Below are 11,230 nucleotides of genomic sequence, written 5' to 3'. Positions count from 1 at the left end.
CGTTTCACGATCACCGCTCGCTCTCTCCCGGCCTGAACCGCTGTCATCGCTCACCCCGACCGCAGCGACGGCCGGAAAGGATTTTTAGGGGAGGCAGAGTTTGGCCGGAGCCAGCAGCTCCATGACCTGAGACCGTCGCCGCTGGGACAGACACCCGCGTAAGAAGCCGCCGCTGTGCTTCTACGCGAGCCGTTGCCGTGGCAGGTGAAGGAGCACGCTGCTCTGATGGCAAATATTCCGGGAAGGAGCGATCTCCCTGGTCAGGACGTCAGCGGCCGGCGGCGTGGAGGGCGCCCGCACCTCTAGATGTAGCTCTCGAGCTTTGCACGCCGGTGGAACCAGACGCATCTCCCCACCCCCCAGCTCCCCGCAGGGCCATTTTGTGCGAGCCGCCGCTCGCGGTGGCATCCGCCTTTGCGTCCCCCAGTTCTGCGAGCGAACCCTTAATTGGATCATCAGCGGCGTCTAATTTGCCGAGTTCCCCCCACCTCCCCGCCCCCCGTGTCATTACGGGTCCGGGCAAGCGAGCGGCGTGCTGGCAGCTCCCGAGGACGATGCTGGAGCGTTTCGCTCTGCTGTGATGAACTTTCCTACTGATTATTTTCAGGCGCTCCCAGCTTGAATCAGAGCCGTCGTTCCCTACCGCGGCCTGGCTGGAAGGAGCCTGCCCCTCACTGGCATCGTCCTTTTGTCCCCTGGGCCCATCTCCTGTCCCCTGGGCCCATCTCCTCTCCCCATGAGTATCCTCGTCCCCTGCTTGGTCCATCTCCAGAGCCTGGCCTCAGTGCAGCCAGGAGGGTTTGGGGAGGGCAGCGAGGGTCTGGGGAGGGCGGCGAGGGTTCGAGGAGGGCAGCGAGGGTTCGGGGAGGGCGGCAAGGGTTTGGGGAGGGCGGCAAGGGTTTGGGGAGGGCGGCAAGAGTCTGGGGAGGGCAGCGAGGGTCTGGGGAGGGCAGCGAGGGTTTGGAGCACCTGCAGCGAGGCAGGACTGCCTTGGGTGCTGTTAATTTGCCAACCCTGCCAAATTAGCGTGAAGGTGTTGAGATTTAACCCCAGTCGGCAACTGAGTACCACGCTGCCGCTCGCTCACGGAGGATCGGGAAGAAAGGGAAGCTTGTGGGCTGAGATGAAGACGGTTTACTAGGCTAGCGAAGGAAGAGCTAATAATCCGTATTAACAATGCTAATAGCGTTAGCACCCAGCGCGGCCTGGCAGGGAGCTGCCTGCGCCCTCCCGCCCCGGCTGATGCTCGGCTGCATCCCAAGGCTCAGAGGTTTCCATGGCAACTCCCCGAGCATCCCTGGCGCCGCCGCCGCTGCTGTGAGAGCTGTGGGGCCCTGCGCGGTGTTGGCGCCGCGGCCTGTGCTCGGGAGGGCTCAGCACCGTGTCAACGTACCCAAACATTCAGGCATTATGGATAAAATATTTGTGTATTTATCTATTTTACGTATTTTAATCCCTACTTATATGAATGTGTTATTTCTGTAGTCTGCGCCACGCAGGACAGCCCCCCGGGAAGGCGGCCGGGGGGATTTTGGTTGCGGCACCGGGCCATCCCGAGGATACGGTGCTCCGGGATATCCGTAACCGGAGGCTGCGGGGACCCGGGCGCCGCTGCGGCGGGGCGCCGCGCCTCTTGCGGTGCTCGCCCCGTGCACATTCGGACGCGTGCGTGACTCCGGCACAGCGTGCACGGGGTGGTTTTGGGCGCGTCTCCTCCCTCCCCGCACGTCAGACATCTCAACCCCACCGGTCCCGCTGGGATGCGCGGCCCACGTCTGCTGGTTCTCCTGGCCCTCACCGGAGAGGATCAACGGGGAAGAGCTGCGATCAGCTCGCACCGAGGCCCCCCCAGCCTTTTTCCTGGAGTCGGGCGTGCCGACGAGACTCTGCCTGGCGCAAAACCTTGCAGCCACCTGGCTGGGCAGAGCCCGGCCCCTCTCCCGCCGCGCGGCTCGCGAAGGCGGATGATGTCCATTATCCCCATCCGTGGCGGCGGATGGTGCCAAGCGCAGCCGCAATTAATCAGCGCCTATTTATGGCAGGCTATTCATCGAACGGGAAGGAATCATCGGCATTGTGATGGAGGCTTTGATGTCCAGGCGTTCAGAAGCAAATCTCCGCAAGCTGCTTCCAATCTGCCGTGGAGCGGGAATAGATTTCCATATTAACGACCGGAGGGGCTGTCGGTGCTGCCAGCGAATGTGCTGCTGATGCGGAACGAGGGTGCTGAGTCCCTCGGAATCGGGGCAGGTGGCCTTGTTTTTGGCTGTGGCGTGGATTTAGCGGTCGCCAGAGGTGTGCTGTCAGCATCTGGTGTTCTCTGATTGCAGCGACGGCCACGGACGCCTGGACGGGGCGGAAAAGTCGGGCTCTTCCTTCTCCGCTTGCCTGGGTTGGGTTGGCAGACGGATTTACCCCGTTCTGGGACCCAGGCGGGGGCAGCGTTGCTCAGGAGGCTGCTTCTTCCTCCCCTCTCCCCTCGGGACGGAGGCTCACACCTCCTGCAAGGCGGAACGCTGAGCGTGCGGTGCGGCGGAGGTCAGGCAGTGCCAGTGGCGCAGTCGTTAGGATGAACTGGTTCCCTCCTCTTCCTCTCCAACGGGCTGGTTCTGTGGGGGGGCGCGGAGCTGGGGGGACGGACGGAGCCGGATCTCCGCCAAGCTCGGTGCGAGCCCAGCCTCTTCTCGTCCCCTCTGCCTGCCCCCGTCCCGTGCTGTCCCCATCTGCCCTTCTCCGTGGCCATCCTTCTCCGTGACCATCCTTCTCCATGGCCATCCTTCTCCACAGCCGTCCTTCTCCGTGGTCCTCGCTGCCCGCGGCTCCATCCCGCTCTCTCCTGCTCCCAGCCCAGTTTGACATCACGATGGCTTCGGCTCCGCATCCTCCTTCATCAGCTGCCTGGCATCGCAGATTGAAATAGCCATTTTTAAATTTTCTTTTCTTTTTTTTTTTTTTTTTTGGTTGCTGTCATGCCAAACAGCAGGAACACAATTAGCAGCGGCGTTAACGGAGCGATTTGGAGCTGCTCCCCCTCCGCTGTGCCCTGCTGCGCTGTGGCTTTTCTTCTTGCCTCTCTCATTTCTTGCTTTCCGCAGCAAAATAACCTGGCGGGGGGAGGGAGTGCCCCCCCAAATCCCACCCGAGGCCTTGCTTTGGGAAGGCAGCCGGCCGTTAATTGTTAATAAACCGGCTGGAGACCACGCGGCGTTCCCAGAAGGTTTCTGGTCGTAACGAACATCCACTGGGAAAGTTCATCGCGTAAACCCCGGTGAGCAGCTCACACCGACCGCTCCGGGACGCCGGCGCTCGGCACGGGCACCGCAATGCTTCCAGAGGAGCTGGGTCTCTCCTCGGCTCCGGCCCCCGTTAGCCCGGCTCCTCTCCGGGTGCTGGGAGCACGCGTGGGTCCCGGCTCCCCTCACCCCGGCACTGTCCGCGGGGAAAATTTAAAAATATCCTCGGATTTGGCAAGGGTTGGTGTTTTATTTCCACGATCTCTTTAAATATGTGTCTCACCTCTGCCTGGTGAGAGACAGGACAGCTCGTTAGCTGCCGAGCTGCCGCTAATTGCCTGATGGGGACGGTGACTCATTCCCAAGCTGTTCTTCTCTCATTCCAATGGGGAAGCCAGCGCAGGCAAACCGAAATCCCGCCCTTTTCCGTGCTGCGGGGCGGGCGAGGGTCCTGCGCGCACCGGGGTGCCTGCTCCCAGACCCGCACGGCGTCCCAGGGACGGTGCTCGCCTGGCTGGGCGCTGCCGGGGGGGGTTCATGGAGACCCCCAACCTACCTGGTCCCGGTGCCGGTGCCAGCTCGGAGTGGGAGCCTCCGGACACCGGCTCTGCTCCGAAATATCCCCTCCCGTGGGTCGTTAATAGCGGGAGACGTGGCTGCCGGTGAAATCGCTTTTAATATCGAGTAATGGGAACGGAGGAACGTGGGCAGGAATATTGCTGCCGCTGGGCCAGCCGGGATTTGGGGCTGGAATTCAAGAGCCGTGCGGGATCTCGGGCTAAATACGGGGGAACAAATGGCTCTGGAGCGGAGAGAACAGCAAGGCTGGGTGGCAGAAAACGGGAACGGCGTTCTGCCGGAGACAGCCAGCCCCTCGGGAGCGCAGCAGCTGGGTGCCTGCCCCAGAGAGATGGAAAATGCGCCTTCGCGGGTTGCGCCGTGCTGCGGGGTGGCGCAGGGGCTCGACCCGCGTCGCCGGCCGTCGGGCCGAGGCTAGTGGCATCTGACGGGGCTCGGGGGAGGCAGAGCTTCCTGGTGGGATCGGGATCCACGCGGGAAGCCTTCCCCCCGGCTGCCGCCAAGCACCGACGTTTCCCAACGCGCACGTTGGCTCTGGAGAGCAACGGAGCGGCATTGCGGCGCGTGTCGCAGAACCGGGGGAGAGGAGCGTGTGGGATTACAGCTCGCTCCTTCACGCCCCAGTATCGCAGCCCCCGCCGACGCGATTAGTTGCCATATAATTAACGCAGAGTTGTATTGGCAATAAATGTGTAACCGTATTTGTGCCGGGACCGGCGGCTCGCGGTTACGATGGCGTTGAGGAGAAGAAATGAGCCAGCAAAGAGTCTGTCAGCATGCTGTGAAATGCTGGTTGGCTTTTTTTTTTTTTCTGTTGTTATTTTTTGGACTGATTTACCAGAAGAAACGAAACCCGTGAGGCCCATCCTTCAGCATCCCCGTCCTCCTCTGAGCGCCGCGAGCTCGCGGGGAGCGCGGCTGCGAGCCTCCTCGGGCTCGCCTCCCTTCCCGCCTCCTCCTCCGGAGCGCCACGGCTTTCTGGGAAGCAATTCCCTGGCGCCGGTGAAAAATAGGCTTCCATCTGACAGACGCCAGGCCCATGCGTCCCGCAGGACGGGAGAGGAGGGGTGGAGGGAGGGAGGGATGGAGGGATGGAGGGATGGAGGGAGAGGAGGGGTGGAGGGAGGGAGGGAGAGGAGGGATGGAGGGATGGAGGGATGGAGGGAGAGGAGGGATGGAGGGAGAGGAGGGATGGAGGGATGGAGGGAGAGGAGGGATGGAGGGAGAGGAGGGATGGAGGGATGGAGGGAGAGGAGGGATGGAGGGAGAGGAGGGATGGAGGGAGAGGAGGGAGAGGAGGGATGGAGGGAGAGGAGGGATGGAGGGAGAGGAGGGATGGAGGGATGGAGGGAGAGGAGGGATGGAGGGAGAGGAGGGATGGAGGGATGGAGGGAGAGGAGGGGTGGAGGGAGGGAGGGAGAGGAGGGATGGAGGGATGGAGGGATGGAGGGAGGTCTCCCCCGTCCCCCCTCCCTGCAATGCTGTCGTTTCTCTCTTTCACTTGTAGCCTGGGGGCTTCCAGGCGGTTTTCAGGTGTGGGAGAGATGCTCGTGGGGAAAAAATAAATGAAAACCAAAGATAAATTGTGCTCACACACACGCGTAAAGGCGATTGAGCGCGGGAAGGACCCGAGCAGGCAGGCTGCTCAGAGGCAGGGCTGCAGGACCCTCGAAATAACAACGGAGCATCCCTGCCCCGAAGAGCTCCCGGGTTTAATTACAGCGTGCCCGGAGGTAACGAGGGCGCGGGGGCTGCGTGTGCGTGTGTGCAAACACCGAGGCGTGCCAGCCCCTTCCCTCTCCAGCGCCAGGGAGAGGAGGGGGCGTACAGGCAGAGCGGCTGCGGGCTGACAAGTTAAGTACGCGTTGGTAAAAAATACGAAATAAATAAAAAGCCAGAGCAGGAAGCTGCCTCCGAACACCTGCCTGGGAAGCTCCGGCAGCCGCGGAGGGAAAGGCTGCGGCTGGGATAGCGGCTGGGGTGACGGCTGGGGAGAAAGCGTCGGGGTGATGGAGCCTGGGTGAAGGGGACGGCACAGGCAGCGCTCCCCCCAAAGCAGAGCCGTCCTGTCCCCGGGCCCAGGGCTCAGCAATGCTCTCCCGGCCGTGGCTCCGCGCGGCCAGGAGCGTTCCCAGCAGCTCCCCGCTGGTTTCCCCCCGCCAGCAGCCCCCCAGGAGCCAAGCACCGGCCGCACCCCAGGACGCCAAGCCAGGCTCCTCCACCACCAGCCGCCGCCCGGCACGGGGCTGTCGCCCTCCCCGAAAACCCCGCTGCTGCCCCAGCTCAGCCCCAAAGCCCAGGGAGGAACCCGCTGCCGCACCCAGCCCAGCGCAGACCCCAGCCCCATCCCAGCGCGGGAGGGGGGCTCCTCTCACCCCCCCAGCCCAGCCCAGCCGCTCCTGCAGCGGCGGCAGCTAATTTTAGAGCTTATTTATTAACGTTTTGACACGAGACCTGCATGAAACGCCCGCCCGGCGTGACAAGGCATTTTACGGCAGGGGAAGCCTTAAATATTTAAGAGGCATTCTGCAGGAGGCGTTTGCGGCTGACTCACAGCGCACCCCCCCCGTTCAAGCTCGGCGAGCCTTCACTGCGGCTTTTAGCCGCGTCCCCCCTCCTCGGGGCGCTGGTTGGAGGGGTGAGGTGAACCCCCCGTTCTGCCCAAGGGAGCGAGATGGGGAGCTGCTCTTCTGCAGGAGGGGCGCTCCCAGGTTTTTGGGGTTTTTCCCCCCAAAAATGGGGGCAAATTCCTTTCCCCTCCCTGCACCCCTCCTTCCCCCAGCCCAGCAAAGCCGGGGACGGAGCCCCAAGGTTAAGACCGGCTTCCCATCGCGGGGACGAGCTGCGTTTAGATGAGCAGAGGCACCTGACAATTTTTTAAATATTTATTTTTCATTCCACATCTCAGGAGCGTGAACTCTCCGGCAGCAGCCAGAACGGAACGCATGGCTTCCCCAAAACCCCGCGCAAACCGTGGAGCGCCCCGTGCCCGATCCCGTTAGGAAAGGCGTTGAGAAGGAGCCTGGGTAGGGATGACAGGCTGTAAAGCCCTTTGGGAAAGCCGCTTCCCCGCGGATCAGAGCGAGCCGGCACCGTCTCCCGCTGCGCCGGGAGGATAAAGCCGCAAGATTAAGGAGGCGTTGAGCCGAGTTTAAGACCGTTACAAAGCTCAGCCTGTCAAACTGCAGCCGGAGCTTTGGTCCAGCCGCAGCTCGGGGCTCCCCGCAGGTTTTTAAGCCGAATTTGGGGAGATGCATCCCAGACCCCCCCCAGCATTGGAGTCCCGAGAGACGCGTGCGTAGGGACGCGGCAGTGGCGGGGGTCCCGCGGCCGCCGGCTCAGCGCGGGAAGAGCTGCCGAACATCTCCTGGGAGGCGTAGGTCAGGTAGAGAAAGCCGTCCTCGTCCTTGCTGTCCCGGTAGAGCTCCTGCATGGTGACGGCCATGTTGGGCAGCCCTCTGTTGTCCACCAGCAGGTAGAAGGTCTGGGAGGAGGCCAGGCAGAGCCGCGTCCTGCCGGGAGGAAGAGGAGGATGATGAAGGCAGCGTGGTGACGGGGGAGACTTCGTAGGAAGGACCCCCTCCCCGGGGACACGGGGCTGACTCGGGTGTTTTAGCCGTTCCCCCCCAAAGGGACGCCCAGGTGGGTGCTGGGGCGTGGCCGGCTGCTCCCCAAAACATCCATAAGGGCCGACCCCCACCCGCAAGCTCTCGTCTCTGTCTATCCCGCACCGCGCTCCCGGGAGACGCTGGTCCCTGGGGGGATTTCAGGCAGAGCACAGATTTCCAATCAGCTGGAAGAGCGCTGCTCGTTTGCAGGGCTGCTATTTGCCTGCCCCCAATTAGCGAGGTACCTGTGCCCCAGGGCCCTGGGGAGAGAGCTGGTTGTCCCCTTTTGTCCCAGCGAGGCTGGAGGGGCCCTGGCGCGAGGCCGAACGCGCTGGCAAGCAAACTCTTTTTGCTAATTGCGAAGGCTAATTGCGTTAGGCCAAGCCTAAACCCCTGCCCAGCAGAGCGCGTGCCTAAAGCAGCCGAAGCCGGGCAGTTTCGCAGGACCAGCTGCGCCCCAACTGGGCTTTTGGGGCCGCGGACCACCCTGTCCCGTACCATCCCCACCCCAAGAGCCTCGGCCCCTCCGCGTCCCTGGCCGCTTACCGCAGGGTGACAGCGAACTGGGACAGGGGCAGGTCCTGGGACACCAGGAACTTGGTCCTGGTCAGGGGGGGCAGGGTCTTCTCCTTCTGGTAGCGTTCCACCACCACCTGCAGCAGGGAGGAGACGCTGGAGAGGCGAGGCTGGGAGCTTTTGGGACCAGGAGAAGCAGAGCTGTGGCCTTCAGCGTCACGCTTCAGCCAGGACTCCAACAGCCACCCGCGGCCCTTACCGGGATCTTGTTGGGGTATTTCATCCGGATTTCCGTCACTTCGTGCATCCTGGTGGCTGTGGAAGAGAAAAGGAGGGATAAGTCCCGGCCCCGGCACTCCCCTCGTCCCCGTAACGCACCCAGGCTTTTCCGCTGCTTGAACGGGCGAGAGCCGCTGTCGCACGGGTGCATCTTCTCAAAGATGGAGGAGGAAGAGGAGGAGGCAGCTTAGGGCGCAGGCAGGATCCGTCCCTCAAGCCCCACCATGGGCAGCTGCTCCTGATATAGGGCTCGTCCTGCCCCAGCTGGGCTGGGGGTGGGAGGGGCTGGGGCGCTGAGCCCAACTGGGATGGGTGGGGAGGAGAAGACCTGGGCTTTGCTCCTTACAGACGTTTTGGGGAGCCCCCGCCCTCTCGCCGGTGAGTGCCGTTGGGCGACCGGCACCCGAGGGGGGTGATGCTGGGCTCGACGAAACGGATTTGTCTTCCCCTGTCCCCCTGCCCCATCCCAGCCCTGCCCCCTGCCCCGGTGCGGGATAACGCCCCGCCACGGCGCGCCGATCCCACCCGGAGCGGGCGCGGGCTGCCCGGCAGACGCGGGCGCGCGTTGTCCCGCGGTTTAATTTCCGCGCTGTCTCCCGGTGGGATTTGCCGAGGGGCCGGCGGCAGGAGGGATCCGTAAAGCTGCCGCGAAGCCGGCTGGTCCCCGTGCTGCGGGTGTTTTTCACGCGGTGCCAACTCCCCGTCGGGAGCGAGGCGACTGTGGAGAACAAGTTAGAGCCCGTTACGCCGATTAGGCCTCATTTGTCTCTTTATATCTATTTTATTTATTTATTTATTTGCCCCCTTCTGGAAATCTGGCGCGGGGTTCAAAGCGGAGTTCCGCGGGGGCGGGGGGCGCTTTCCTCCCGGCTGATTCCGTGACGATAAACTCATAAATATTATTAAATTTGCTAATCGAGGGAATTGATTTCTGTTCGCTGCCGGGCAAACGCTGGCGGCTTTGCTGTGAGCAGAAGGAGTTGGGAATTTAGGAAAAAAAAAATTGAAATCTCCATTTTAAATGAGTTAATTAACGGTGAGCATCTATTATTTATCGATTTAATTTCCGGCGATTGCTGCGGAGCTGGGCCGGGCTCTGGAATCCCGTGGTCGTCATGGAAACGGGATGCTTTCGTTGGTGTGGGCTAATTAATTAAAGATGAAGCGAAATTGGTTTTCCTGGTTTGGGGAAGGGGGGAGGGTTTTTCCACCCGCGCTTGGTCCCCGGCGGCGTTCCCCTCGCGGGAGCGGGGTTTGCGTTTGCCGGAGCCGAGCCGGGAGCCCCGGGACTCGTTTCCTCGGGGAGCAAGTGTCGCTGGAACAGGCCAACTGAGAGAAAATAAATTAAAAACAACAACAAAGGCGGGAAAAGCTGGTGCAGCGCTGGGACGTGGCAGGCGGAGTTCACGCCGCCAGCCTCCCCGGCTGCGGCTCGGCCCGCGGGAAGCGGGGTCTCACCGGTACTCCCGCCCGCCCGCTGCCGGCGGAGCGCGGTTCCGCCGAAACTCGTAAATAAATCCCCTTCTGCGCGGGCCAGCGCTCGTTTGTGCCGCGCTGGGATGAAATAATAAATTATATTTTAAAAAATCCCCTGGATTTACGTGCGGGCTCCCGTGAAGCGTTACAGGGGGCTCTCAGCCCCCGCCCCCGGCCCGCTGCCCCGGCGCTGGGGGGCACGGGGGGGGTTTTGGGGGGTCCCTCGCCCCCCGGGCTCTCGGGGCTCGGCGGGAGGGGGGCTCGGCGCCCCCCCGGTTTGTGGCGCCGGGATGAATAACCCGGCTCCGTTTACAGCCAGCTGCTAATAGTGCGTTATCGGTAAGATATTGATCTGCTGCAGCTAATCGGTATCTATCGGCGCTAATAATAGGTGTCCATCAGAGCTAATAGGTGTCTATCAGCGCTAATAGGTGTCCATCAGAGCTAATAGGTGTCTATCAGCGCTAATAATAGGTGTCCATCAGAGCTAATCGGTGTCTACCGGAGCTGATATGTAGATTATAGCCAAGATTGCTGTGTATTATAGTTGATGTCTGTCAATTAAAGCATATATTACAGATAAATTGTTTATATTGTAGCTAATACGTCTGAATTACGGCTAATATCTGTCTGTTATAGATAAGACTTCTCTATGTTATAGCTAAAGTGCATATATTAGAGCTAATGCGGATCTGTTATAGGTAAGATGCCGTGGCTGGTACGCGTGGACCTACGAGCAGGGAGGAACCGGGGACGCTGCGAGCCGGCGAAGGGGGCCGATTCCTCCGACAGCAGCAATTCGGGCGGGGGGAGCCCCCAGCCCACCCTGCGTCCCCGGCGAGGGGGCCGACGAAGCCGGGGGGTCGCGCAGCCCGCGCCTGGGCCGGGTTGCGATGGATCCAAGCCCGATTTTTTCCTTCGCCGCGGCCTGTTTTTTTTTTCTTTTGGCTCTACGCTCCTGCTGCCAGCGGCTCCCCTTCCATAAATAAGCCGCAATTATCGAGCTCCCGCTGGTTCTCCGTCAGGGAAAGTCCCCGGCGGGCCGCGACAGGCTCGGTGGCGGCGAACGTGACGAGCTGAGCGCCGTATCCCGGCTCGGGCCGGCGCGGGGGTGGCTGTGCTGACGCTTCGTGACGAAGCGAGCCGGTGAACCGGGCTCGGACGGCCGTCCCGCCACCCCACGCCGCTGTGGCTCTGGCGCGGGGGGCTGTCGTAGCCTCTTTGGGGGACGTTTCTTGGGCACGTTTGAAACATTTTGGAAATCCTTTTTTTTTAACGCCGTCCAAAGGAGCCGCAGCCACCCTCACCCCGGCTCGCGCGCGGCATTCCCCCTCCCCGCTCCAGCTCCGTCCGCAGCCGGGAGCGCTGCGGAATAACTGATTCTCCTCCCGTTAGGGCTGAGGCTCGGCGAGAATTACAATCAGCTGGAAAAAACCCAGCCCGCAGGACGAGGGATTTCGGGCAGGGAGCGCGGTTTCCTTACGTCTGTAAGGTTATTCAGCGCCCTGCGTTTTTTTTTCCCCCGCCATCCCCGCTTCC

At 62.1% G+C, this 11,230-nt stretch overlaps 1 protein-coding gene across 1 annotated transcript; it reads right to left on the bottom strand.

Annotated features, from left to right (window-relative positions):
- Nucleotides 1–6,685: 6,685 nt before the first annotated feature.
- On the bottom strand, nucleotides 6,686–10,468 carry LOC104487397 (microtubule-associated protein 1 light chain 3 gamma). The gene is made up of 4 exons (XM_086769082.1): nucleotides 10,422–10,468; nucleotides 8,196–8,251; nucleotides 7,967–8,073; nucleotides 6,686–7,324 (listed from the first exon to the last, which is right to left on the bottom strand). The coding sequence occupies exons 2-4, from the start codon at nucleotides 8,241–8,243 to the stop codon at nucleotides 7,045–7,047; spliced, it is 435 nt and encodes a 144-aa protein (XP_086625208.1). The 5' UTR covers nucleotides 8,244–8,251; nucleotides 10,422–10,468; the 3' UTR covers nucleotides 6,686–7,044.
- Nucleotides 10,469–11,230: the final 762 nt, after the last annotated feature.

The sequence above is a fragment of the Chlamydotis macqueenii genome, chromosome 30 (genome assembly GCF_036417535.1).
Source record: "Chlamydotis macqueenii isolate bChlMac1 chromosome 30, bChlMac1.mat, whole genome shotgun sequence".
Taxonomy (NCBI): domain Eukaryota; kingdom Metazoa; phylum Chordata; class Aves; order Otidiformes; family Otididae; genus Chlamydotis; species Chlamydotis macqueenii.
The sequence above is the reverse complement of the archived record's forward strand: the minus strand, read 5'-3'. Positions and strand labels throughout refer to the sequence as shown.

Coding starts and splice junctions, on each gene's coding strand:
- LOC104487397 (XM_086769082.1), bottom strand. CDS start 8,243: ATGCACGAAGTGACGGAAATCCGGATGAAATACCCCAACAAGATCCCG. Junction 8,074..8,195: donor AATACCCCAACAAGATCCCG/GTAAGGGCCGCG, acceptor TCCCTGCTGCAG/GTGGTGGTGGAACGCTACCA. Junction 7,325..7,966: donor CAGTTCGCTGTCACCCTGCG/GTAAGCGGCCAG, acceptor TCCTCCCGGCAG/GACGCGGCTCTGCCTGGCCT.